Here is a 25,148-nt window from a genome sequence, read left to right as displayed (position 1 = left end):
TGGAAAAAAAAATATTCCATTTCTACTGCTGTACTTTATTTTACATATATTGGTGAATATAATTAACAGCTATTTAAGAAAATCTTTTTTTTTTTTTTTTTTTTTTTAAAAAGGTACACGCCTGGGTGGCTCAGTGATTGAGCATCTGCCTTTGGCTCAGGACATGATCCCAGAGTCTTCGAGATCAAGTCCCACATCAGGCTTCTTACAATGAGCCTGCTTCTCCCTCTGCCTGTGTCTCTGCCTCTCTCTCTCTCTCTCTCTCTGTCTCTCTGTGTTTCTCATGGATAAATAAATAAAATCTTTAAAACAAACAACAACAACAGCTATTTAAAACAAGGGATATTACTTTCTAATACATAATACTTTTTTTTAAATTTTTTTATTTTTATTTATGATAGTCACACACACACACACAGAGAGAGAGAGAGAGAGAGGCAGAGACATAGGCAGAGGGAGAAGCAGGCTCCATGCACCAGGAGCCCGACGTGGGATTCGATCCCGGGTCTCCAGGATCGCGCCCTGGGCCAAAGGCAGGCGCTAAATCGCTGCGCCACCCAGGGATCCCTAATACATAATACTTTTTAAAAAACCTTTTCTTATGGAAAATTTCAAGCAAATTAAATAGAATGGTCTAATAAACTCCATCACTCAGCTTCAACAATTAACATTTAACAATTAACATTAGCTTTTCTTGTTTTATTACCTGTACTCACTGCCTACTACCCACACTTAATTATTATTTGTAGTAAATTTAAATAAAATTTACATAAATTTACATGCTTTGAAATACATAAATCTTAGCTGTATGGTTTTGACAAATGGATACATAATCCAGAATATTTCCATCTACTCAGAGAGCTCTCTCATGTCTTTCTAGTCAAACTCCCAGCCCAAGTCAACAAGACAACCACTGTTCTGACTTTGTTCCACCTTAGTTTTGCCTGTTCCAGAACGTTATACAAATAGAATCACGTATTTTACTCTTTATGTCTGACTTCTTTTACTCAGCACAATATTCTCAAAATATTCTTTAAAGCCAAAGAAAACTAGATCTAAACGTACTCAGAAAAAATGGAAAGCATCTATTCTAGATATTTTCCTGTAAATCACTTACATAACAAAAAGGTAGTACGAGACAGATTGCTGGTGAAAATCTGTAATATGTAATGATGAATATAAGAGATGAATATAAGAGAATATAAATGATGAATATGAATAGAAGAGATTCCGATCTGTGAAAATAAAGATATAAGGCTGGAGCCAGAGCTGTATGGGACTACCAAAATTACCATAGGCCTGACAGGGTTTGGGGAGAATAGGGAAATATGCTTCTTTCTGTTAGGTGAATGGGTCTTCCATGAATTCATAAAATTAGACCAAATTTATTTAAATAGGGAATTTCTGAACTATAAATTCTAATTCCTTCTATTGTAAATATCATATACTCTGTGTGATAAATTCTGAGATAGATATCTTACATAAAAGGAGGTAAAAATCACTTTAACTATGGAGCTATACTACTCACTGAAGTTCCTGGTATGCAACAGCAGCTTCTCTCGGATGTTCAAAACAAAAGAATGCTTCAGAAAATCTGCGTACCTAAAAAATTCCAAAAGGGAATATGAATAACATAGCACAATTAAAAGGTCAACCCATGGTAGGAAAAGATACCTCCCTCCATTAGACCTTTCATAACCACCCCCATATAAGAATTTATCTCCTGCCACATTGCTAAATTGCTGTATGAGTTCTAGCAATTTTGAGGTGTAATCTTTTGGGTTTTCTATATACAGAATCATGTGAGACAAGAATCCATCAAAATCCTAGAGGATAACACAGGTAGCAACCTTTTTGAACTTGGCCACAGCAACTTCTTGCAAGACACATCTACGAAGGCAAGGGACCAAAGGCAAAAATGAACTAATGGGACTTCATCAAGATAAAAAGCTTCTGCACAGCAAAGGAAACAGTCAACAAAACTAAAAGATAACCTAAAGAATGGGAGAAGTTTTTTGCAAATGACCTATCAGATAAGGGGCTAGTATCCAAGATGTACTAAGAACTTATCAAACTCAACACCCAAAAAACAAACAATCCAGTCAAGAAATGGGCAGAAAACATGAACAGAAATTTCTCTAAGAAGACTTTCACATGACCAACAAGCACATGAAAAAATCCTCCACATCACTTGCCATCAGGGAGATAACAAATCAAAACAACGAGATGCCACTTTACACCAGTGAGAACAGCTAAAATTAACAAAGACAGGAAACAACAAATGTTGGCAAGCATGTGGAGAAAGGGGAACCCTCTTGTACTGTTGGTGGGAATACAAGCTGGTGCCGCCACTCTGGAAAAGTGTGGACGCTCCTCAAGAAGTCAAAAATAGAGCTACCCTATGACCCAGCAATTGCATCACTGGGTATTTATCCCAAAGATATAGATGCAGTAAAACAAAAGAATACCCACACCCCAGTGTTCATAGCAGCAATGTCCACAATAGTGAAACCGGAAGAAGCTAAAATGTCCTTCAACAGAAGAATGGATAAAGAAGTTGTATATACATACACACACACACACACAATGGAATATCACTCAGCCATGAGAAAGGATGAATACCTACCATTTATTTTGATGTGGATGGAACTGGAGGGTATTATGCTGAGTGAAATAAGTCAATCAGAGAAAGACAATTATCATATGGTTTCACTCATATGCAAGATATAAGAAATAGTGAAACGGACCATAAGGGAAAGGAGGGAAACTGAGTGGGGAAAAGTTAGAGAGGAAGACAAACCATAAGAGACTCCTAACTCTAGGAAACAAAGGATTGCAGAAGGGGAGGTAGGTAGGGGGATGGGGTAAATGAGTGACGGGTATTAAGGAGGGCACAGGATCAGATGGGCACTGAGTGTTATACTGTATGTTGGCAAACTGAACTTAAATTAAAAAAAATAACAAAAACAAACAAAAAAAGAATTTATCCTCTTTCCTCAACGTTCTGGATCTGGCTTAGAGGCAGCAGAGTCCATTGCTTCTGCTAGGAAGGGCCAGGTGTGTGTGTTGGGAGAAACCCAACAGAAACACCTGTTTTAGTACTGCATGAAATAAAAGAAACAAAAAAATGTGAAGTGAGAAATTTAGGTCTACATTATAGATCTAAGATTTACTCTCCTTGAAGACTGGGATTCAGTTGGTCTTACTGACCATTAGGTCCTAGTACAAAGAACAGTGCTCAGCCCATGGTAAAAAAAAAGAATCAGCCAGTATTTACATCAAGTTATGTGTCAGGTATGCAAGTATATGCCAACTGAACTGATTGACCAACCTACTGGCATTGTGACGCTGCATTTCACCTTTGAGCCTCAAATGACTTATTTTCAAATTACATCTAATACTTGTTCAACATTTGAGGTTATTGTGAAGAACAAACAAGATAATGTATGTGACTGTAGTCTGTAATCTGGTAAGTGTATATAAATATAAGCTATTATAATTGCCATTATAATATTCATTGTATTTTTCCTTAAAATAATTATATATGTGAATTGTCTCCAATCCTAATGTGTAATATTCTTTAGAGTATGGACTATGTTTTGATGATCTTGGTTATCTCTCAAAACATCTATCTTGGTATGTTACAGAAGCAAGTACTTAATAAATACTGGTCAAGTCTAGCTGAATATTTCTTTCATTGTATTTATTTTTTTTCTAAAGATTTTATTTATTTATTCATGAGAGACAACATAGAGAGAGAGAGAGAGAGAGAGAGAGGGAGAAAGAAAGAGAGAGAGAGGCAGAGACACAGGCACAGGGAGAAGCAGACCACATGCAGGGAGCCCGAAATGGGGCTCGATCCCGGGACCCCGGGGTCATGCCCTGGGCCTAAGGTAGGCACTAAACCCACCCAGGGATCCCTTCATATTTATATTTTGATCCTTTCATTTCTAATTATTCAAGGAAAGGCTCTGTCAGCTATTGGAGCATATGAAGCAACAGTAAGGAGATGGAAAAGATATTTTGTTTGGAAGGTATAGGGAAGAGACAAATTATAATATATACTAAGATTATATTACATCTAAGATTCTTTTCTAAAAGGGAATATGATTTAGGATTCTTTGGTTTTAAACAGAAAACAAACTGGAGATACATTTTACTAAAGATTTAGCCAGTTGAATTTCTGACTTACTAAACTTGCTTCCCTAAGCAGATGAGACTGGGTCTTTAGAGGAACGAGTCAATGAGGGAGTTAGGGAGAGGAAGGTATGAGACATCTATGAGAAGAATGCAATTTGTGTCTGTACTTTCAAATACTATCCAATTGTTTCTTCTTCTCTAACACTAAAGGAAAGATGATGAAAGATTATCTGCCTATCCATCTATTTATTAATGAGAGATGTTTTTTCCCGAGGGCTATAAAGTGTGAAGAAATACAGCCTGAAGCCATCTGGATTTCTGCAATTGTAGCTGGGCCTGCAAAACTGGCTACTTGGATTTCTTTCTCTCCTTACCTTCTCTGATTCCTACAATCATAACTATATTTCTTTTTTTGTTTTTAAAGATTTTATTTATTTGAGAGCGAGTGAGCAAGCAAGCAAGCAAGTAGTGTGGGGGAGCGGGAAGAGGTGGAGGGAGACGGCGAGGGAGAGAATCTCAAGCAGAATCACTGGAGTGTATAGCCCTTGAGACTCAGGACTTGATCTCAAGACCTTGAGTTCATGACCTGAGATGAAACCAAGACTAGGACCTTAACTGACTGAGCCACTTAAGTAGCCCATTAACTATCATTTCTTGATAGCATTCAATCTACCAGGCTCTATGATAAGCACTATATTTTCATTCTGCTATATTTAAACTATATAAAAACTCTATGAAGTGGATATGTCTTTGTTTAACAAGTGATGAAACAGGGAGAAAGTGCTTAACTACTTGGCCAAGATGACATAGCTAGCAAGTAATAAACATGGGATTCAAAAAAAGATTTAAGAAATTCCAAATTTTGTACTTCAAACCACTTACCTCTTCCTTCCTGCATAAAGATGCCTTGTTAACAGAAAGCCTTTCCTTTCCTCTATGTGCCCACACAAATTTCTTTATCTAAGTTTTCTGCTGACATAATTTTGTCCTATGCAATGTGTAATGAATAAGCCTATTATATGTATTTTGTGGCCATAACTAAGGTATGGCTGCCACCTGATGGCAGCACCACTTAATTTCGAGCAAAACACATATATTGAAAAAATATTAAATTTACAAATTCAAACTTAGGATGAGTAAATATATATGTGTATATATTACCAATTTGGTTTATATGTTTGTAAAACAAATTTTGTATATATACTCAATTTTTAAAAATTCACTTATTTGGCAATATCAACTTTTCAAAATTTAGCAGACAGCTAGAAGATTAAAAAAAGCCTCTGAGCATTCAAAATGGGTATTTATCAATGCTTTACAGAGTTAAAGTTTACTTTATCTGTGTTCACCCTAATGCTGCTTAAATTGCTAAATAGTATTTATTATAGTATAAACTTATTATACTATAACAATATATTAGTATTTGTATGACTAGTGTATAATAAAATCATAATAGCACTTATTGTAGTAATTGTAATAAAATTTATTATTAGCATAATTATAATACATTAATAATATGTTTATTATAATAATTTTATACATGCCTATCCAGGTTATATTCAAATCTTAAGTGTAGAATCTAAATGTCAGATAGATCATATTATCTATGTTGACTTGAAGCAAATAGTCACCTCACAAATAAACAAATGTTCATTGAACAAATATTCCTTAAGTTCTTACATTGTATTCTTGGTAGGATACTTTAAAGACCTTTATATACACATGGTTATATTATATACAACTCTACCTGGCATAAGTTATTTACTTTTCCATACACAGCATATTAGAAGAGAAAACGAGACAAAGGAAAAAGAATTACAGAATATATATACTATATATAAGAATACATAAGTTTACTAGGCAGTTATAAGAAGAGAACTTGATACTGAAACAAAAAGGTACCCCTTTAAATACATAAACCTAGAATATTACCATATAAAGCAGACAAAATAAATTAAAAATATAACTTGTATTCCTTTAATGGAGCATCTAATATCTAGATTTTTCCTTAAAGATTTATTTATTTCTTTCAGAGAGAGAGTTGGGGGGAGGAGCAGAGAGAGAGCAAGAGAGAATCTGAAGCAGACTTTGTACTGAGTGCAGAGCCCTCTGTGGAGCTTGATCTCAAGACTCATGAGATCAAGACCTGAGCTGAAAGTGAGAGTCTAGCACTTAACCCACTGTGCCACCCAGGTGCCCCTCTAGACGTTTTTAATAGCATGGGACACCAGTGTACTAAACCCTTGGGCACATAAATAAATGGCATAATGATAACTAAGTCGTTTTGAAAGGGCTAAATTAGGTCTAGCATACTCTATTTCAGAAGGTATGGGACCATGAAGCACACTAGAAAGCTTCATTTAAAACATCAACTTCTTTCAAGATACATCCATGAAGGCAAGAGAAACAAAAGCAAAAATGAATTATTGGGACTTAAGATAAAAAGCTTCTGCACAGCAAAAGAAACAGTCAACAAAACTAAAAGGCAACCTACAGAATGGGAGAAGATATCTGCAAATGACCTCTCAGATAAAGGGCTAGTATCCAAGATCTATAAAGAACTTATTAAACTCAACAGCAAAGAAACAAACAATCCAATCATGAAATGGGCAAAAGACATGAACCACATGGCACTTGATGCTTTGAACATTCATACATGCATTGATTACTCTAATTCCAAAGAATAGACATGAACGGAAATTTCACTAAAGAAGACATAGACATGGCCAACAAGCACATGAGAAAATGCTCCACATCGCCAGCCGTCAGGGAAATGCAAATCAAAACCACAATGAGATACCACCTCACACCAGTGAGAATGGGGAAAATTAACAAGGCAGGAAACCACAAATGTTGGAGAGGATGTGGAGAAAGGGGAACCCTCTTACACTGTTGGTGGGATTGTGAACTGGTGTAGCCACTCTGGAAAACTGTGTGGAGGTTCCTCAAAGAGTTAAAAGTAGATCTGCCCTATGACCCAGCAATTGCACTGCTGGGGATTTACCCCAAAGATACAGATGCAGTGAAACACCGGGACACCTGTACCCCGATGTTTAGCAGCAATGACCACAATAGCCAAACTGTGGAAGGAGCCTCGGTGTCCATCGACAGATGAATGGATAAAGAAGATGTGGTATATGTATACAATGGAATATTACTCAGCCATTAGAAATGACAAATACCCACCATTTGCTTTGATGTGGATGGAACTGGAGGGTATTATGCTGAGTGAAGTAAGTCAATCGGAGAAGGACAAACATTATATGTTCTCATTCATTTGGGGAATATAAAAAATAGTGAAAGGGAATAAAGGGGAAAGGAGAAAAAAATGAGTGAAAATATCAGTGAGGGTGACAAAACATGAGAGACACCTAACTCTGGGAAATGAACAAGGGGTAGTGGAAGGGGAGGTGGGCAGGGGGTGGGTGTGACTGGGTGATGGGCACTGAGGGGGGCACTAGGCGGGATGAGCACTGGGTGTTATGTTGTATGTTGGCAAATTGAACTCCAATAAAAAAAAAAAGGTTAAAAATAGGGGTGCCTGGGTGGCCCAGTCTGGTAAGCTTCTGTCTTCGGCTCAGGTCATGATTCCGGGGTCCTGGGATTGAGCCCTGTATGGAGCTCCCTGATCAATGGGGAGTCTGCTTCTCCTTACCCCTACTCTTGTGCTCTCTCTTCTCTCTCTCCTTCTCAAAATTAATAAATAAAATCTTAAAAAGATAATAAAATGGTTAAAAATAATTTAAGGTAAGAGTTAACACTTTGGGAGCACATATCAGAAAACAAAAAAATGCACTTTGGGATAAACTTATTTCCTGAAAATACTGGAGGTACATATATTCTCTCTCTTTATATATAGAGAGACTTCTATGTATATATAGAAGCTATAATACATTGTGTTAATAATCACAGTAACACTGGAAGTCTGCCCAAACCTTGCAAAACAGGCAATAAAAAGTATCAAATTAAATACTATAAACAATATGTATTCAGAAAGTAGATCTACTTTATTAAGAAAAATGTAGCTTAATATATTAAGGTTCACGTATACATACTATACATATATATTAGAGGAGTACCAGATGAAGTAGTTTTAGAGACGAATACCTCTCCGTAAAAATGCAAAGTTCATAATTCTTGCGTAAATAACTCATCATCGCAAAGAGATCTTTGAGGGGGAAAGAATCCCTACGCAAGTTATTTCTAACTCTTTCCCTCTTCTTTTTTTTTTTTTTTAAATTTTTATTTATTCATGATAGTCACAGAGAGAGAGAGAGGCAGAGACACAGGCAGAGGGAGAAGCAGGCTCCATGCACCGGGAGCCCGACGTGGGATTCGATCCCGGGTCTCCAGGATCGCGCCCTGGGCCAAAGGCAGGCGCTAAACCGCTGCGCCACCCAGGGATCCCCTCTTTCCCTCTTCTTAAGCATAAAAAGCACTGATATGATTGAAAATACACCCTTATGATCTTAAAGTCTCAAGAAAGGCTAAGAACAACTCCTTGACCCTCTAGTCTTCTTACTGGTTTCTGCAAATTAGAATCCAGGGTCCAGCTAAAATCCCTTTAGCAGTTTTAAAAAGTACAAATATCAAAAAGATGCTGCTTCCAAAGGAGAATGCAACCTGACTCTAATGAAGACAAGCCAGATTTTAATTCTCACTCTTCCTAGCAGAATGCTCTTTCTCAGGTAATGACCTAAAACCCTTGGAGAACTAAAAAAAAAAAAATTACCCATGTCTGGGCCTCATTTAGCATTGGTAATTTTTAAAGTTCCTCAGATGATTCTAATGTACAATCAAGGTTGAAAACCACTATTTAACAGCTGATTTTAAATTTATATAGAAATACAAGTGATCTGGAAGAGAAAAAAACTATCTCAAAAAATAAGAAAAAAAATTGGAGAATGTACAACTAACTACCTGAATGCAAGACTTACTACAACAACATAATCAAGTTAGGGTATTAATATGAAGCTATATAAGAGATCTAAGAAACAGAAAAGAAGGCCAAGAAGTAATTCAATTTATTAGTCAAATGATCCTCAACAAAGATGCTAAGGGCATTTCAATAAAAGAAAGTCTATTCAGAAAATGGTGCTGGAATTATAAATGGAACTGTTTTCTTAATTTCTCTTTCTGCTACTTTGTTATTAGTGTATGTAGATGCAATAATTTCTGTATATTAATTTTGTCTCCTGCAACTTTACTGAATTCATTTATTACTTTTAATAGTTTTTTAGTAGAGTCTTTAGAGTTTTCTTTATATATTATCATATAATTGGCAAATAGTGACAGATTTACTTCTTCATTACCAACTTCAATGCATTTTATTTCTATTATCTATCTGATAGTGTGGCTAGGACTTCCTGTACTATGTTAAATAAAAGTGGTGAGAGTTGACATCCTTTTCTTTTTCCTGATCTTAGAGGAAAAGCTTTCAGTTTTTCACTACTGAGTATGATATTAGCTGTGAGTTTCTTCTCATATATGGCCTTTGTTATGTTAAGGTATGTTCTTTCTAAAACCACTTTGCTGGAAGTTTTATCATGAATGGTTGTTATATTTTGTCAAATGCTTTTTCTGCATCTATTAAGATTATATGGCTTTCATCCTCCATCTTATTAATGTGATGTGTCACACTAATTGATTTATGAATACTAAACCATGGTTGCATCCCTAGAATAAGTCCCAGGGACAGCAGTGAGTGATACTGTTAAGGTACTGTTAAATTTGGTTTGCTAGTATTTCATTGAGGATTTCTGCATCCATGTTCTTCAGGGATATTAGCTGTAGTCTCTTTTCCTTTCTTTCCTTTCCTTCCTACTTTTCTTTCTTTTTCTTTTTTCATCTCTCTTTCAGATTTTTATTTATTTATTTGAGAGAGCGAAAGCTAGCACGATAGGGAGAGAAGAGAGAGAAGCAGGCTCCCCAATCAGCAGGGAGCCCAATGTGGGGCTTGATTCCAGGACTCTGAGATCATGACTTAAGCCGAAGGCAGACACTTAACCAACTGAGCTACCCAGAAATCCCTGTAGTTTTCCTTTTCTGTAGTGTCTTTGTCTGATTTTGATATCAGGGTAATCCTGGCCTCACAGAATGAGTTTGTAAGCTCTTCTACTTTCTGGAATAGAAGAAATTAATTCTTAGTTCTTAATTCTGCTTCAGATGCTTGGTGGAATTCACCTTTGAAGACATCTGGTCCTAGACTTTTGTTGTGAGTTTTTTGGTTAATGATTCAATTTCATTACTAGTAGTGGATCTGTTCAAATTTTCTATTCCTGTCTGATTCAGATTTGGAAGATTGTAAGTTTCTAAGAATTTACCCTCTTTCTTCTAGGTTGTCCAATTTGTTGGTATATAATTTTTCATGTTTTGTTATAATCCTCTGTATTTCTGTGGTATCAGTTGTTATTTCTCTTTTACTTCTGATTTGAGTCCTCTCTCTTTTTTTCTTTATAAATCTAGCTAAAGGTTTATGAATTTTGTTTATTTTTTCAAAGAACCAGCTCTTGGTTTCACTGATCTTTTCAACTGCTTAGTCTCAACTTCATTTATTTTCACTCCAATTTCCTCCCTCTACTATCTTTAGACTTTCTTTACTAGCTCCTTTAGCTATAAGGTTGGAATGCACAATTGCACCAAGAAGAATAAAATACCTAGAAATAAATTTAACCTAGAGGTAAAAGACCTGTACTCTGAAAACTATGGGGCATTTATGAAAGAAACTGAAAATGACACAAACAAATGGAAAGCTATTCCATGTTCATGAATGGGAAGAATTAATATTGTTAAAACATCCATGCTACCAAAAGCAATGTATAGTTCAATGCAATCCCTATCAAAATACCAATACTTTTTTTTCACAGTATTAAAATAAAAAATCCTAAAATTTGTATGGAGCCATAACAGACTTTGAATAGCCAAAGAAACCTTGAAAACAAAGCTGTAAATATCATAATCCCAGATTTTAAGATATACTACAAAGTTATAGTAACTGAAATTATATGGTACTAGTATACAAACAGACACACAGATAAACAGAACAGGAGAGAGAGCCCAGAAATAAACTCATGCTCATATGGTCAAGAGTAAGAATATACAAATAGGAAAAGACAATCTCTTTAAAAATCCTGGGAAAACTGGACAGCTACATTCAGAAAGATAAAACTAGGCCATTTGCTTATAACAGACACAAAGATAAAATAAAACACAGGCAATAATCTTTTGGAGCTTGGCCTTAGGCAATATGTTTATGGATATGTCTCCTCATCAAGGGAAACAAAAGCAAAATTAAACTTTTGGGACTACATCAAACTAAAAAACTTATGCACAATGAAGGAAACCATCAATAAAACAAAAAGGCCATCTATTAAATGGACAAAGATAATAGCAAATAATACATCTTATGGGGGGGGGGGGGGGAATGCCTGGGTGGCTTAGTCAGTTAAGCATCTGCTTTCAGCTAAGGTCATAAACTCAGGGTCCCCTGGATGGGGCTCCCTGCTCAGTGGGGAGTCGGCTTGTTCCTCTCCATCCATCTGCCCCTCCTCCCCTGCCACTTTCTCCCACCATGCTCTCTCTTTCATATAAATAAATAAAATCTTTAAAAAAGCTTCTGATAAGGGGTTAATATCCAAAATATATAAAGAACTTATATAACTCAACACAAAGAAACAAAGAATCCAATTAAAAATGGGTAGAGGACATAAACAGACATTTTTCCAAAGAAGACATACAGATGGCCAAAAGACATGAAAAGATATTCCACATCACTAATCTTCACAGAAATGCAAATCTACCACCTAATACCAGTCAAAATGGCTAGTAACTAAAAAACAAATATTGGTGAGGATGTGGAGAAAAGGAAGTCCTTGTATATTGGTGGTGAAAATATAAGTTGGTGCAACGATTGTGGAAAACAGTATAGAGATTTCTCAAGAGATTAAAAATAGAAATGTCAGACTTGCCTCCTCCTAGAGCCTGTCTGCCTTGCCTGCACAGCCTGCCACTGCCCCACAGAAATACTTCAATTATCCAAACCTTTGCCAAAAAAAGGTCAGTGTCCAGAGCACTGGCTCTTCATCTCACTCAGGCCTATGCCAAATATGTAAAATTTGGTGCAGATGCCTGATCCTTAATGCTTCAAAGTATACACTTTACCTTTCAGTTGATGCTGTAGCCATTACTATAAGGTCAAAGAGAAGAACATGATTACTGATCAGAGTTGGAAGTTCCAAAGTAACAGAAGATGGGATGACTGTTGCAAAGTCAACTGATTTAACAGATAAATATAAAAATAATGTTCAAAGTGTTGCCAATAACACAAATGAAGAGGCTGGGGATGGCACCACCATTGCTACTGCCCTGGCAAAACAAACAAAACTGATAAATCTTGAAGATGCTCAGCCTCATAACTTAGGAAAAGTTGGAAAGATCATTGTTTTCAAATATGATACCATGTTCTTAAAAAGAAAAGATGACAAGGCTCAAATGAAAAATGTAGTCAAGAAATCACTGAACAGTCAGATATCAGAACTAGTGAATATGAAAAGTAAAAGCTGAAAGAATGTATGGCAAAACTCTCAGATGGAGTAGCTATGCTGAAGGCTGGTAGGATAAGTGATGTTGAAGTAAATGAAGACAATTACAGATTCCCTCAATGCTACTTGAGTTGCTGTTGCAGGAGGCATTATTTTGGGATGGGGTTGTGCTCTGCTTTAGTGTATTCCAGGCTTGGTTGGATTCAGTAACTCCAGCTAATGAAGATAAAAAAATTGGTAAAGAAATTACTAAGAGAAAAATCAAAATTCCTGCAATAACCATTGCTAAGAATGTAGGTGTTGAAGGATCATTGATAGTTGAGAGAATTAGGCAGAGTTCCTCAGAAATTGGTTATGACACTATGCTTGGAGATTTTGTGAATTGGTGGAAAAGGAATCATAGATCCAACTAAGATGTTAAGAACTGCCTTCTTGGATGCTGCTGGAGTGGCCTCTCTGTTAACTACAGCAGAAGTTGTAGTCATCAAAATTCCTAAAGAAGAGGAGGACCCAGGAATGGGATGAATGGATGGAATGCAAGTGGTATGGGAAGTGGCATGATCTATTTCCTAGACTAGTGCTTTACCATTAATAATGAACTGTGAGAGGAAGCTCAAGGCAGTGCTCTTCAACAAGGACTTGAAAGAAATCAGGTGGAGGAAATGACTAAAGAAAAGGCTGATTTCTATACACTAACAATGAGACTGAAGAAAGAGAAATTAAGGAGTCAATCCCATTTACAATTGCACCCAAAAGCATCAGATACCTAGGAATAAACCTAACCAAAGAGGTAAAGGATCTATACCCTAAAAACTACAGAACACTTCTGAAAGAAATTGAGGAAGACACAAAGAGATGGAAAAATATTCCATGCTCATGGATTGGAAGAATTAATACTCTGTGAAAATGTCAATGTTACCCAGGGCAATTTACACATTTAATGCAATCCCTATCAAAATACCATGGACTTTCTTCAGAGAGTTGGAACAAATTATTTTAAGATTTGTGTGGAGTCAGAAAAGACCCCGAATAGCCAGGGGAATTTTAAAAAAGAGAACCATAGCTGGGGGCATCACAATCCCAGATTTCAGGTTGTACTACAAAGTTGTGGTCATCAAGACAGTGTGGTGCTGGCACAAAAACAGACACATAGATCAATGGAACAGAATAGAGAATCCAGAAGTGGACCCTCAACTTTATGGTCAACTAATATTCGACAAAGGAGGAAAGACTATCCACTGGAAAAAAGACAGTCTCTTCAATAAATGGTGCTGGGAAAATTGGACATCCACATGCAGAAGAATGAAACTAGACCACTCTCTTTCATCATACACAAAGATAAACTTAAAATGGATGAAAGATCTAAATGTGAGACAAGATTCCATCAAAATCCTAGAGAAGAACACAGGCAACACCCTTTTTGAACTTGGTCACAGTAACTTCTTGAAAGATTCATCCATGAAGGGAAGAGTAACAAAAGCAAAAATGAATTATTGGGACTTCATCAAGATAAGCTTTTGCACAGCAAAAGAAACAGTCAACAAAACTAAAAGACAACCTACAGAATGGGAGAAGATATTTGCAAATGACCTATCAGATAAAGGGCTAGTATCCAAGATCTATAAAGAACTTATTAAACTCAACAGCAAGGAAACAAACAATTCAATCATGAAATGGGCAAAAGACATGAAGAGAAATCTCACAGAGGAAGACATAGACATGGCCAACACGCACATGAGAAAATGCTCCGCATCACTTGCCATCAGGGAAATACAAATCAAAATCACAATGAGATACCACCGCACACCAGTGGGAATGGGGAAAATTAACAAGGCAGGAAACCACAAATGTTGGAGAGGATGTGGAGAAAGGGGAACCCTCTTACACTGTTGGTGGGAATGTGAACTGGTGCAGCCACTCTGGAAAACTGTGTGGAGGTTCCTCAAAGAGTTAAAAGTAGATCTGCCCTATGACCCAGCAATTGCACTGCTGGGGATTTACCCCAAAGATACAGATGCAGTGAAACACCGGGACACCTGCACCCCGATGTTTATAGCAGCAATGACCACAATAGCCAAACTGTGGAAGGAGCCTCAGTGTCCATCGACAGATGAATGGATAAAGAAGATGTGGTATATGTATACAATGGAATATTACTCAGCCATTAGAAATGACACATACCCTCCATTTGCTTTGATGTGGATGGAACTGGAGGGTATTATGCTGGGTGAAATAAGTCAATCGGAGAAGGACAAACATTATACGGTCTCATTCATTTGGGGAATATAAAAAATAGTGAAAGGGAATAAAGGGGAAAGGAGAAAAAATGAGTGGGAAATATCAGAAAGGGAGACAGAACATGAGAGACTCCTAACTCTAGGAAATGAACTAGAGGTGGTAGAAAGGGAAGTGGGCAGGGGGTGGGTGTGACTGGGTGATGGGCACTGAGGGGGGCGGGCACTTGACGGGATGAGCACTGGGTGTTATTCTATATGTTGGCAAATTGAACACCAATAAAAAATAAATTTATAAAAAAAATAAAAAAAAATAAAAGTGCCACAAATAAAACAAAACAAACAAAAAAAGAAAACGCTGGCTGATATTTAAGAAAATCACTATAACCATTAGTTACTGGCTTCAGTTGACAACATATAATAGCTTACTGCAGTCAGTGTCCATGCCGACAGATAATTTATTTTGTATTTTCTAATAAAAAGACATTTGTAATATTCCTGATAATTGAGTGCAAGAGCCATGTACCTGTGTACTGTTTTCAACTTAAATCAGGTACTTTTACCACTGCTCTGTTAAAATCAGGATTTTAGTGCTTGCCATTACCGGCAAAAAGTTAAGCAGCCCTTCTGTGGAGAGTAAGAATATTTGTGTACAAAGTAGAGAAATAACCAATTATATGACAAACTTTGTGTAATAAAAATGTTTGAAAAATAGAAATGTCATATGATCCAGTAATTCCACCACTGAATATTTACCCAAAGAAAATGAAAACATTAATTTGAAAACATATATGCTCCCCTATGCTTATTACAGCATTATTTACATTAGCCAAGATACGGAGGCAACCAAAGCATCCATCAACAGATAAATGGGTAAGAAGATGTGGCATATATATAATGAAATATTACTCAGCCATAAAAACTAATTAAATCTTACCATTTCCAACAACATGGATGAATCTAGAGGGTATTATGCGAAGTGAAATAAGTCAGACAGAGAAAGACAAATACCAGATGATTTCACTTATTGTGGGATCTAAAAAAACCATAAACAGACTCATTAATACAGAGAACTGGTAGTTGCCAGAGATGATGGGGTTTGGGGTATGAACTAAATAAGTGAAGGGGATAAAGAGGTACAGACTTTCAGTTATAAATTACTCATGGAGGCAGCCTGGGTGGCTTGGTGGTTTAGCACCGCCTTCAGCCCAGGGCCTGATCCTGGAGACCCAGGATCGAGTCCCATGTAGGGCTCCCTGCATGGAGCCTGCTTCTCCCTTTGCCTGTGTCTCTGCCTCTCTCTGTGTCTCTCATGAATAAATTAAATCTTAAAAAAAAAAAAAACAACTCATGGAGATGAAAAGTATAGCATAGGTAATATAGTCAGTATAGTCAGTATATTGTAGTAACAGTGTATGGTGATAGATCAGATGGTGACTATACTCAATCATATTGAGTACTGAGGTATGTACAGAATTTTAAAATCACTATGTTGTACACCTGAGACTAATGTAACACTGTATATCAACTTTACCTTGATTATTATCATTATTTTTTAGAGAGAGAGAGTGTGCATGTATGAGTCAGGGAGGCAGAGGGAGAGAATCTTAAGCAGAGTCCATTCTCAATGTAGAGCCTGACCTGGGGCTTGATCTCACGACCCTGAGATCATGACCTGAGCTGAAATCAAGAGTCGTACGCTTAACCAACAGAGCCACCCAGGAGCCCCAATAAAAAAAAATTTTCTAAATGGTGCTGGAACAACTTAACGGACTTACTGAAAAAAACAGATCTTGACCTGTATCTTAAACCATGTTCAAAAAGTTAATTCAAGATGGACAATGGACCTAAATGTAAAAGACGTTAATTCTAATGTTTCTACAGGCAAACAAAGGCTAATATTTTCATGACCTTTGGGTAGGCAAACATTTCTCAGGGCACAAAAACCACAAAAATCAAAAGAAAAAAGATAAATTGAACTTAAACAAGTATTTTCATTAAAATACACTACTGACAAAATGAAAATATAAGCTCCAGAGTAGGAGAATAAGTTTTAAGACATATACATATTTGACAATGGACTTATAACCAGAAAATATAAATACTTCTAATAAGTAAACAATAAAAACCCCTAATTTAACACTATAAAATGGAATTTAAAATAAAAGTCTCAACATTATGAGTCATCAGAGAAATGCAAAATAAAATCATAATGAAGTACTACTTCACACCTACCATTGTGGCTAAAATTAAGACTGACAAAACCATATAATGCAAGGATATGACTAACTGGATCTCTCACACTTTGATGGGAGTTTCAAACTGCCCGTTTTGAAAAAAATGATTAGCAGTGTTTGTAAGGTTAAAGATAAATCTACTCTATGATCAAACAATTCCATTCCTAAGTATTTAAGCAATGAAATAAAAACTTATGTTTGCAAAAAGATTTGTTTATTTATTCATAATAGCCAAGAAATGAAAACTAACCAAATAATCAATAGGAGAACACATATAAATGAACTCTAGTATACCACACAATTGAATACTACTCAGTATCAATTGATATATACACACAGCCTGAGTCAATCTAACAATGAGTGAAGCAAGTCAGATGCAGAAAGAGTACATTTTGTATTATTGGATCTATATGGTCTTCAAATATAGATAAAATTAAATTATGGTTATAGAAATCAGAACAGGATTGCTTATGGAATGTGAGAACTAAGTGGAAAGAAAAGAAACACAGGTAATTTCCTGAAGTAATGGAAAAATCCTATCTATTGACTGGGATGTGACATAGGTGAACAGATTTGTCAAATTTATTTGATCGTTGGTCTATCTCACTTTAATCAATGACAAACATGAATTGCTAAGTCTCCTACATCATTTAACTCCTAACTCTCTCGAACCTTAATTTCTCGAACCCAGAAGACTGAATTCAACTCAAACATCAACTTCTCTTTTTTTTTTAATAAATTAATTTTTATTGGTGTTCAATTTACCAACATACAGAATAACACCCAGTGCTCATCCCGTCAAGTGTCCCCCTCAGTGCCCGTCACCCATTCACCCCCACCCCCCGCCCTCCTCCCCTTCCACCACCCCTAGTTCGTTTCCCAGAGTTAGGAGTCTTTATGTTCTGTCTCCCTTTCTGATATTTCCCACACATTTCTTCTCCCTTCCCTTATATTATACCCTTTCACTATTATTCATATTCCCCAAATGAATGAGAACATACACTGTTTGTCCTTCTCCGATTGATTTACTTCACTCAGCATAATACCCTCCAGTTCCATCCACGTTGAAATGGTGGGTATTTGTCATTTCTAATGGCTGAGTAATATTCCATTGTATACATAAAAACATCAACTTCTCTTTAAGTGTTTTGAAATGCAGGCCCCTTTGAATTCATGTATAATGCTTTCATAGGACATTCTATCGCAAGTCGTTTGCTTAACACTAAACTCTTTTTCATTAGTTTGGTAAGGGTATATTTGTGATCACCACAACATAACGATTTTTTTTTTGTGCTGATTTTACAGGATCTTTACAAAGTTTGTTAGCACTGATATTCAACACTTGCCAGTGCAAAGTTCAATCCCAGCAATAATGATTAATATGTTTATATATAATCTTTGACTCCCGTTATTACTGATCTTGTCAGGTAACCTTTAAAATAATTTAAAACACTCTCACAGATTAAAGTGTTTTAAGCTAATATGCCTTCTCTAAAGTGTTTCCAAATAATGATGAGAACTTTAAAGATCTATTCCCTGAGAATTTTGTTTTGGAAAGCTCTTTAAAGCCACTTAAGGAAGCTTTTCCTTCTACTTGCCGCAATGTTTCATATAACCCTAATCTTTGGTTTTATTTCCTGTTATACTAAAGACGATAGATTTTCCCCCCTTATTTGTGTTCAAAATAAAGTTGAGAGAGCACTCAATAACATCATGTTTAACAGAAAGTAAAGTCCTCTTTTTTTGCAGGATAATCTTTTGAGGGGGGATAAAACCTTACTTTCCATTAAAAGCATATGTGCCAATACTGATTAAAGATAACAAAATTTATTATTTTTTCTTTTTTATCAGTTAAGTGGTTAAACAGAAGAGGGAGAGATTAGATTTTATGCCTAGTTTTTAAAATATGTTACCAATGATAATTCAAGAAGCTTATATTAGTATTTATTAAATTTAGATCTCTTCAGTGTAAAGTTTTTGTGCTAAGCCTCTGTGAGGACTATGAATTATACATATTGATATAGACAGATACATAGATATCAGGCATGAGAATCTACGGTAACAGATATATACATTACATAAATTAATGATTCCAAGAAGACTGTATTGGTGGTACTCATAACCCTAACATTTTCTTTCAACTAAAAAAACAGTTAAGTTACAACATTTAAAAGTGTTACTGATTTAAAAATTTTAATATGAAAGTAACTGTTGAATATATTGGTCTTAATTTATAAGACCCTTTTATTTAAAAAATGTGTTAAGACTTTTATTCCTTTTCTGATGCCCTGTGTATTAAAGGACACTATTAGGAGAGTAAAAAGGCAACCAACCCATAACTGAAGAAAATATTTGAAAATAATATATTTGATAACAGTCTAGTTTCCATAATATATAAAGAACTCCTGCAACCCAATAACAAAAAGGTAACCAGTTAAAAAAATGGGCAAAGGACTTTGAATACACACTTCTTTGAATATGTATTTCTCAAGAAAGTATACAAATGGCCAACAGGCACACAAAAAGATATTCAACATCATTAGTCATTAGTGAAATGCCAGTGAAAACCACAAAGAAATGCCACATTGCAACTCAGTAGGTTGGCCATAATAAAAATAACATAACGACAGAAAATAATTATTTGTGAGGATGTGGATATATTGGAAACCACTGAACACTGCCAGTAGAAATGTAAAGTGGTACAAGTGCTATGGAAAACAATCTGGAAACTCCTCAAAAAGTTAAACATAGAATTACCACAGAACTCAGAAATTGTACTCTTAGGTACCCAAAGAAATGAAAACAAGAATTCAAACAAATACTTGTAATATTCTTGGAAGCACTCTTCACAATAGTCAAAGGGTGGAAAGAACCCAACATCCATCAATTTGGGTTGGTATTCAGCTCTAAAAGGAATGAAGGATGGATATATGCTACAGCATGGACTGAATGATGTGAAAGAAATCAAACACAAAAAGTCATGTTTTGTATGTTTGTATGTTTTTTTAAAAAGAATTTATTTATTTTGATAGAGAGAAAGAGAGTACTGGCCAATGGAGGGGAGAGGAAGAGGGAGAGAGAGAACAGATTTCCCGCTGTGCAGGGAGCCTGACTTAGGGGTCGATCCCAGAACTGTGGGATCATGACCCGAGCAAAGGAAGACATCTGACTGAGCCACCCAAGGTGCCCTACAATTACTTTTATATGAAACATCCATAATGGATAAATCAGACTACTGTTTGCTGGTGTGTGGGGGGGAAGGAAATGGGGAATGACTGTTTAATGGATGTGGGGTTTCCTTTTGGGGTAATAAAACTGGACTGGAACTAGGCAGAGGTGATGGTTGCACAACATCATGAAATGTACTAAATGCCACTAAATTGTACATGTGAAATGGTTCATTTATGTTATGTAAATTTTTTGTAAAAAAAACAAAAAACTAGGGGTGCTGGGTGGCTCAATTGAGTGTCTGAGTCTTGGTTTTAGCCCAGGTCAGAATCTCATGGGTCATGTGATTGAGACCTGCATCAAACTCCACTCTCAGTAGGGAGTGTGCTTGAAGATTCTCTCCCTCTGCCTCTTCCGTAACTCTCCCATAGGCATGTGTGCTCACACATGCACTCTTACTATCTGTCTCTAAAATAAATAAATCTTAAAAATCTCTCCAGAAATTCAATGTTAGGTAACAGTTAACTTTAGATATTATATTACATATTACCTATGCTTTTGACTATTTTCTTTTTGTGGTGCTGCCAATAAACAATGTTTTGGGGATGCCTGGGTGGCTCAGTGGTTGAACATCTGCCTTTAGCTCAGGGCATGATCCCAGGGTCCTGGGATTAAGGCCCACATTGGGATCCCCACAGGAAGCCTGCTTCTCCCTCTGCTTATGTCTCTGCCGCTCTCTCTGTGTCTCTCATGAATAAATAAACATCTTAAAAAAAAAAAAAGGAAGAGAATCTAGGTTAGTTTCTAAAAAAAATAAACAATACTTTGTAAATAAATAAAATATAAAAAAAAAAAAAAAAGGCAGCCCCAGTGGCTCAGCAGTTTAGCGCCACCTGCAGCCTGGGGTGTAACCCTGGAGACCCAGGATCGAGTCCCATGTCAGGCTCCCTGCATGGGGCCTATTTCTCCCTCTGCCTATTCTCTGCCTCTCTCTCTCTCTCTCTGTGTGTCTTTATGAATAAATAAATAAAATCTTTAAAAAAAACCCACAATACTTTGATTTTCTGTACGTTTGGTGTTCCACAGTATTTTTAATAATTAATTCCAGGGAATAAATGTAAATGGCACTTTCTCTTTAAATCCAACTAGAGGGGATCCCTGAGTGGCTCAGCGGTTTAGCGCCTGCCTTTGGCCCAGGGTGCTATCCTGGAGTCCCAGGATCGAGTTCCGTGTCGGGCTCCTGGCATGGAGCCTGCTTCTCCCTCCTCCTGTGCTTCTGCCTCTCTCTATTTCTATCATGAATAAATAAATAAATCTTAAAAAAAAAATCCAACTAGAAAAAAGTCCAAAATTATATTTTACATCACAAGATGAAATCACTGAAAATTATGTTTGAGATTGTCTTTCTTTTTAAAATATGAATAGCATAGCAAACCAGCATCATAATGAATGGTACTCCAATGTTACAAATCACGGGTTACTATTTTGTTTGAAGTTTTAATTTACTTAATTTTTCACATTTTACAAATGCAAGGGAAACAGATGAAACATTAAATATATGATCTATATCTCTGCAAGGGTTTACATCCCCTTTCTACCATGTTCAAGCCATGTGACTTTGGCTAACTTATTTCATTTTTCTAATTTCTTTTGTAAGATGGGGATCATTAAATATTTATTTCATGGGATTTTGAGAAATTAGATAACATTTGTAAGGCAAATTTGTACCTGGCAGATAATTATTATATATAATTTGTTAAATAAAAATATACAAATAAATTATGGTCCTTTCCAGGAACATTCTATGGAAAAAGAAAAAAAAACAACCCAAACTTTACTTCTCTAAGAGCACAACAAGGTATTCTATCCAACCACAAAGAGAAAAAACAGCTCTTTCTCTTCCTAATTTTTAGATGAATCCTTTGGCTTCTAGTCACTGGTCTTGGGAGAATCACTATAATTTCAGTAAAGGATTAGTTACAAACCTGTTGCTATGAACTCAAAAACATAAACAGGAAACCACAAGGTAGAAGAGATGTTATTCAAAGAAAATAGGCTTATGGGAGCAAAGGTAGGCATAACTCTGAATAAAACAAAGATGTTAAACAGGGCTTAGAAATTTGCAAATAGTGAGGCTATCTAATGAAGATTTAAAAAAAATTTTTTTAAAGACTATTTTTTAGAGCAGTTTTAGGTTCACACTAAAATTTAAAGGAATTTGGGGGGGTGTGTGCCTGGGTGGCACAAAGTCCAGACTCCTGATTCCGGCTCAGGTCATGATCTTGGGGTCATGAGATCAAGCCCTAAGTCCGACTTCATGCTGAACATAGTGCCTACTTGGGATTCTCTGGCTCCCTCTTTCTCTGCGCAGGACAGAACTAAAGATTTGTTCAAGTTGTCCCTGAAAGAATGCCAGATCAACTGCTATTTTGTCTGACTCCACCAGTCCTAACAAGAGCTTGTTCAGGGCAAAATACAAGTCTGTAATGCTAGGACAAAGCGCAAAGGACAAAACCTGGCTCTCCAAGTCTGTAAAGGGCATATATTCATCTTAACATTGGACTTACAGTTCTAGGCACAAGCTACAATACACATTAAATATGGCATCTCTGATGGTACATTGGGAAGCACTCTAACACAAGAGGCATTTTTGGATGCACTAGCAATAAAGATCAGTAAAATTGTCGAGGGCATAAACTGCATTGAAAATGAGTTGTCTGTAAGACGCTGGCGAAGGACAATTCTTCAAGGTCTCATATTTCTGCAAATCTTGTAAGCAGAAGCAATGACTATCCTTGTTCCAGACTATCTTTTCAAGGATATTTGTAGTGAGAACAGCCTGGGAAGATGAGATATATCTTCCCTAGGAGCAAAGGGCAGGTTTACTTACAGCCTTGGTAGATAAAGATTCCCTTTGGAGCAAAAGCAGGCATGCCCATGTCCATTACAAAATATCTGGGGCCCTTAAGCACAAAATTTTTCTCCTGTGATGCAATACACTAGTGTGGACCTGGCTTTCTTCATGTTGGGCTGTGGAAACTGGGAGTCAAGAAATGAATCCAAGTGCTAATACTAAGGGTGCTGCTATTGCTGTGAGTAATAAAGTCCTTTGTCTCTGATGTCCTATCTTAATCAATCTATGGTAGGTTACCTTATTTGATCATAAGTCCTTTACAGATCTCAGGTCCTTTACAGTAATAATGCCGCAATAAACATAAAAGTGCAGATATCTCTTTGAGATTCTGTTTTCTTTTCCTTTGGATATGTATCTGGCAGTGATATTGCTAATTCATACAGTAGTTCTACTTTAAAAATTTTAAGAAACTTCCATACTGTTTGCCATACTGGCTGCACTAATTTACATGCATACCAACAGTGCAAAAGGGTTCCATTTTCTCCACATCCTTGCCAACACTTGTCATCGCTTGACTTTTTATAGCAGCCATTATAACAAGTACGGAGTGATAACTCATTGTGATTTTGATTTGCACTCCCCTGATGATTAGTGACATTGAGCATCTTTGCATGTATCTATTGGTCATTTTTTTTTTAGGTTTCATTTATTTATTCATGAGAGAGAGAGAGAGAGGCAGACACAGGAGAGGGAGAGGTAGGCTCCAAGCAGGGAGCCCGACGTAGGACTCAATCCCGGGATTCCAGGGTCACACCCTGGGCCGAAGGCAGGCGCTAAACCGCTGAGCCACCCAGGGATCCCCTATTGGTCATTTCTATGTTTCTGCATAAATGGTTATTCAGTTCCTCTGTACATTTTTTTATCAGATTTTCTTCTTTTGAGTTGCCTGAGGCTCGTTATATATTCATATTTTTTTTTAAAAATATTAACCCTTAATCAGATTATGATTTGCAAATATTTTCTCCCATTCATTTTGCTGATGGTCTCCTTTGCTGTGCAGAAGCTTTTTAGTTTAACGTAGTCCTACTTGTTTAAATTTATTTGTCTTTGCTTTTGGTGTCAAAGCCAAAATACAAAATACCATTGCCAAAACCAATGTCTCTATGTTTTCCTCTAGGAGTTTTATGGTTTCAGGTCTCATGTTTAAGTATTTAATTCATTTTGAGCTAGTTTTTGTGAGCAGTTTATCATAGGGGTCCAATTTCATTCTTTTGCATGTGGATATCCAGTTTTCCCAATACTACGTTGAAGAGACCATCCTTTTCCCATTGAGGATTATTGGCTCTCTTGTCAAATATTAGTTGGCCATATACGCAAAGGCTTATTTCTGGACTCTTCACTTGTTTCCATGTTTATTTTTATACCAGTACCATACTGTTTTGATTACTATAGCTTTGTAGAAATGTGATGCCTTCAGTTTTGCTCTTCTTTTGTAGTTTTGCTTTGGTTATTTGGGGTCCTCTGTGGTTCCATAAAAATTTTAGAATTGTGTTTTTTCTATTTTTGTGAAAAATACTATTGGAATTTCAATAGGGATTGAACTGAAACTACAGGTGGCTTTAGATAGTATAGATATTTAAAAATATTATTTCCTCTGATCAATGAACATGGAATATTTTTCCATGTGTTTGTGTTTTCAGTTTCCTTCATCAAAGTCTTGTCATTTTCAGTAATAGATCTTATAGCTCCTTGGTTAAGTTTAATGTAAAGTATTTTCTTATATTTGACACTATTGTGAATGGAACTATACTCTTTCTTTCTTAGATATTTCATTGTTAGTGTACAGAATACAGCTATGTTTTGTATGTTGATTCTGTATCTGGCAACTTTACTGAATTTGTTGATTGATTCCAACAGTTTCTTGATGGAGTCATATATATACATACATATATATATATATATATATATATATATA

General features: G+C 36.2%; 1 protein-coding gene across 14 annotated transcripts in view; it reads right to left on the bottom strand.

Moving 5' to 3' along the window:
• Positions 1–25,148, bottom strand: part of FAM135A (family with sequence similarity 135 member A) — a 133,248-nt gene that overhangs the window by 28,601 nt on the left and 79,499 nt on the right. For all 14 annotated transcript variants that reach the window (XM_055329697.1, XM_055329695.1, XM_055329699.1 and 11 more), the window contains one exon: positions 1,529–1,602. In XM_055329697.1, coding sequence (XP_055185672.1) covers positions 1,529–1,602 — 74 coding nt within the window. The remainder of the gene's footprint in view (positions 1–1,528; positions 1,603–25,148) is intronic.

Source organism: Nyctereutes procyonoides, unplaced genomic scaffold, assembly GCF_905146905.1.
Source record: "Nyctereutes procyonoides isolate TBG_1078 unplaced genomic scaffold, NYPRO_anot_genome, whole genome shotgun sequence".
NCBI lineage: Eukaryota > Metazoa > Chordata > Mammalia > Carnivora > Canidae > Nyctereutes > Nyctereutes procyonoides.
The sequence above is the reverse complement of the archived record's forward strand: the minus strand, read 5'-3'. Positions and strand labels throughout refer to the sequence as shown.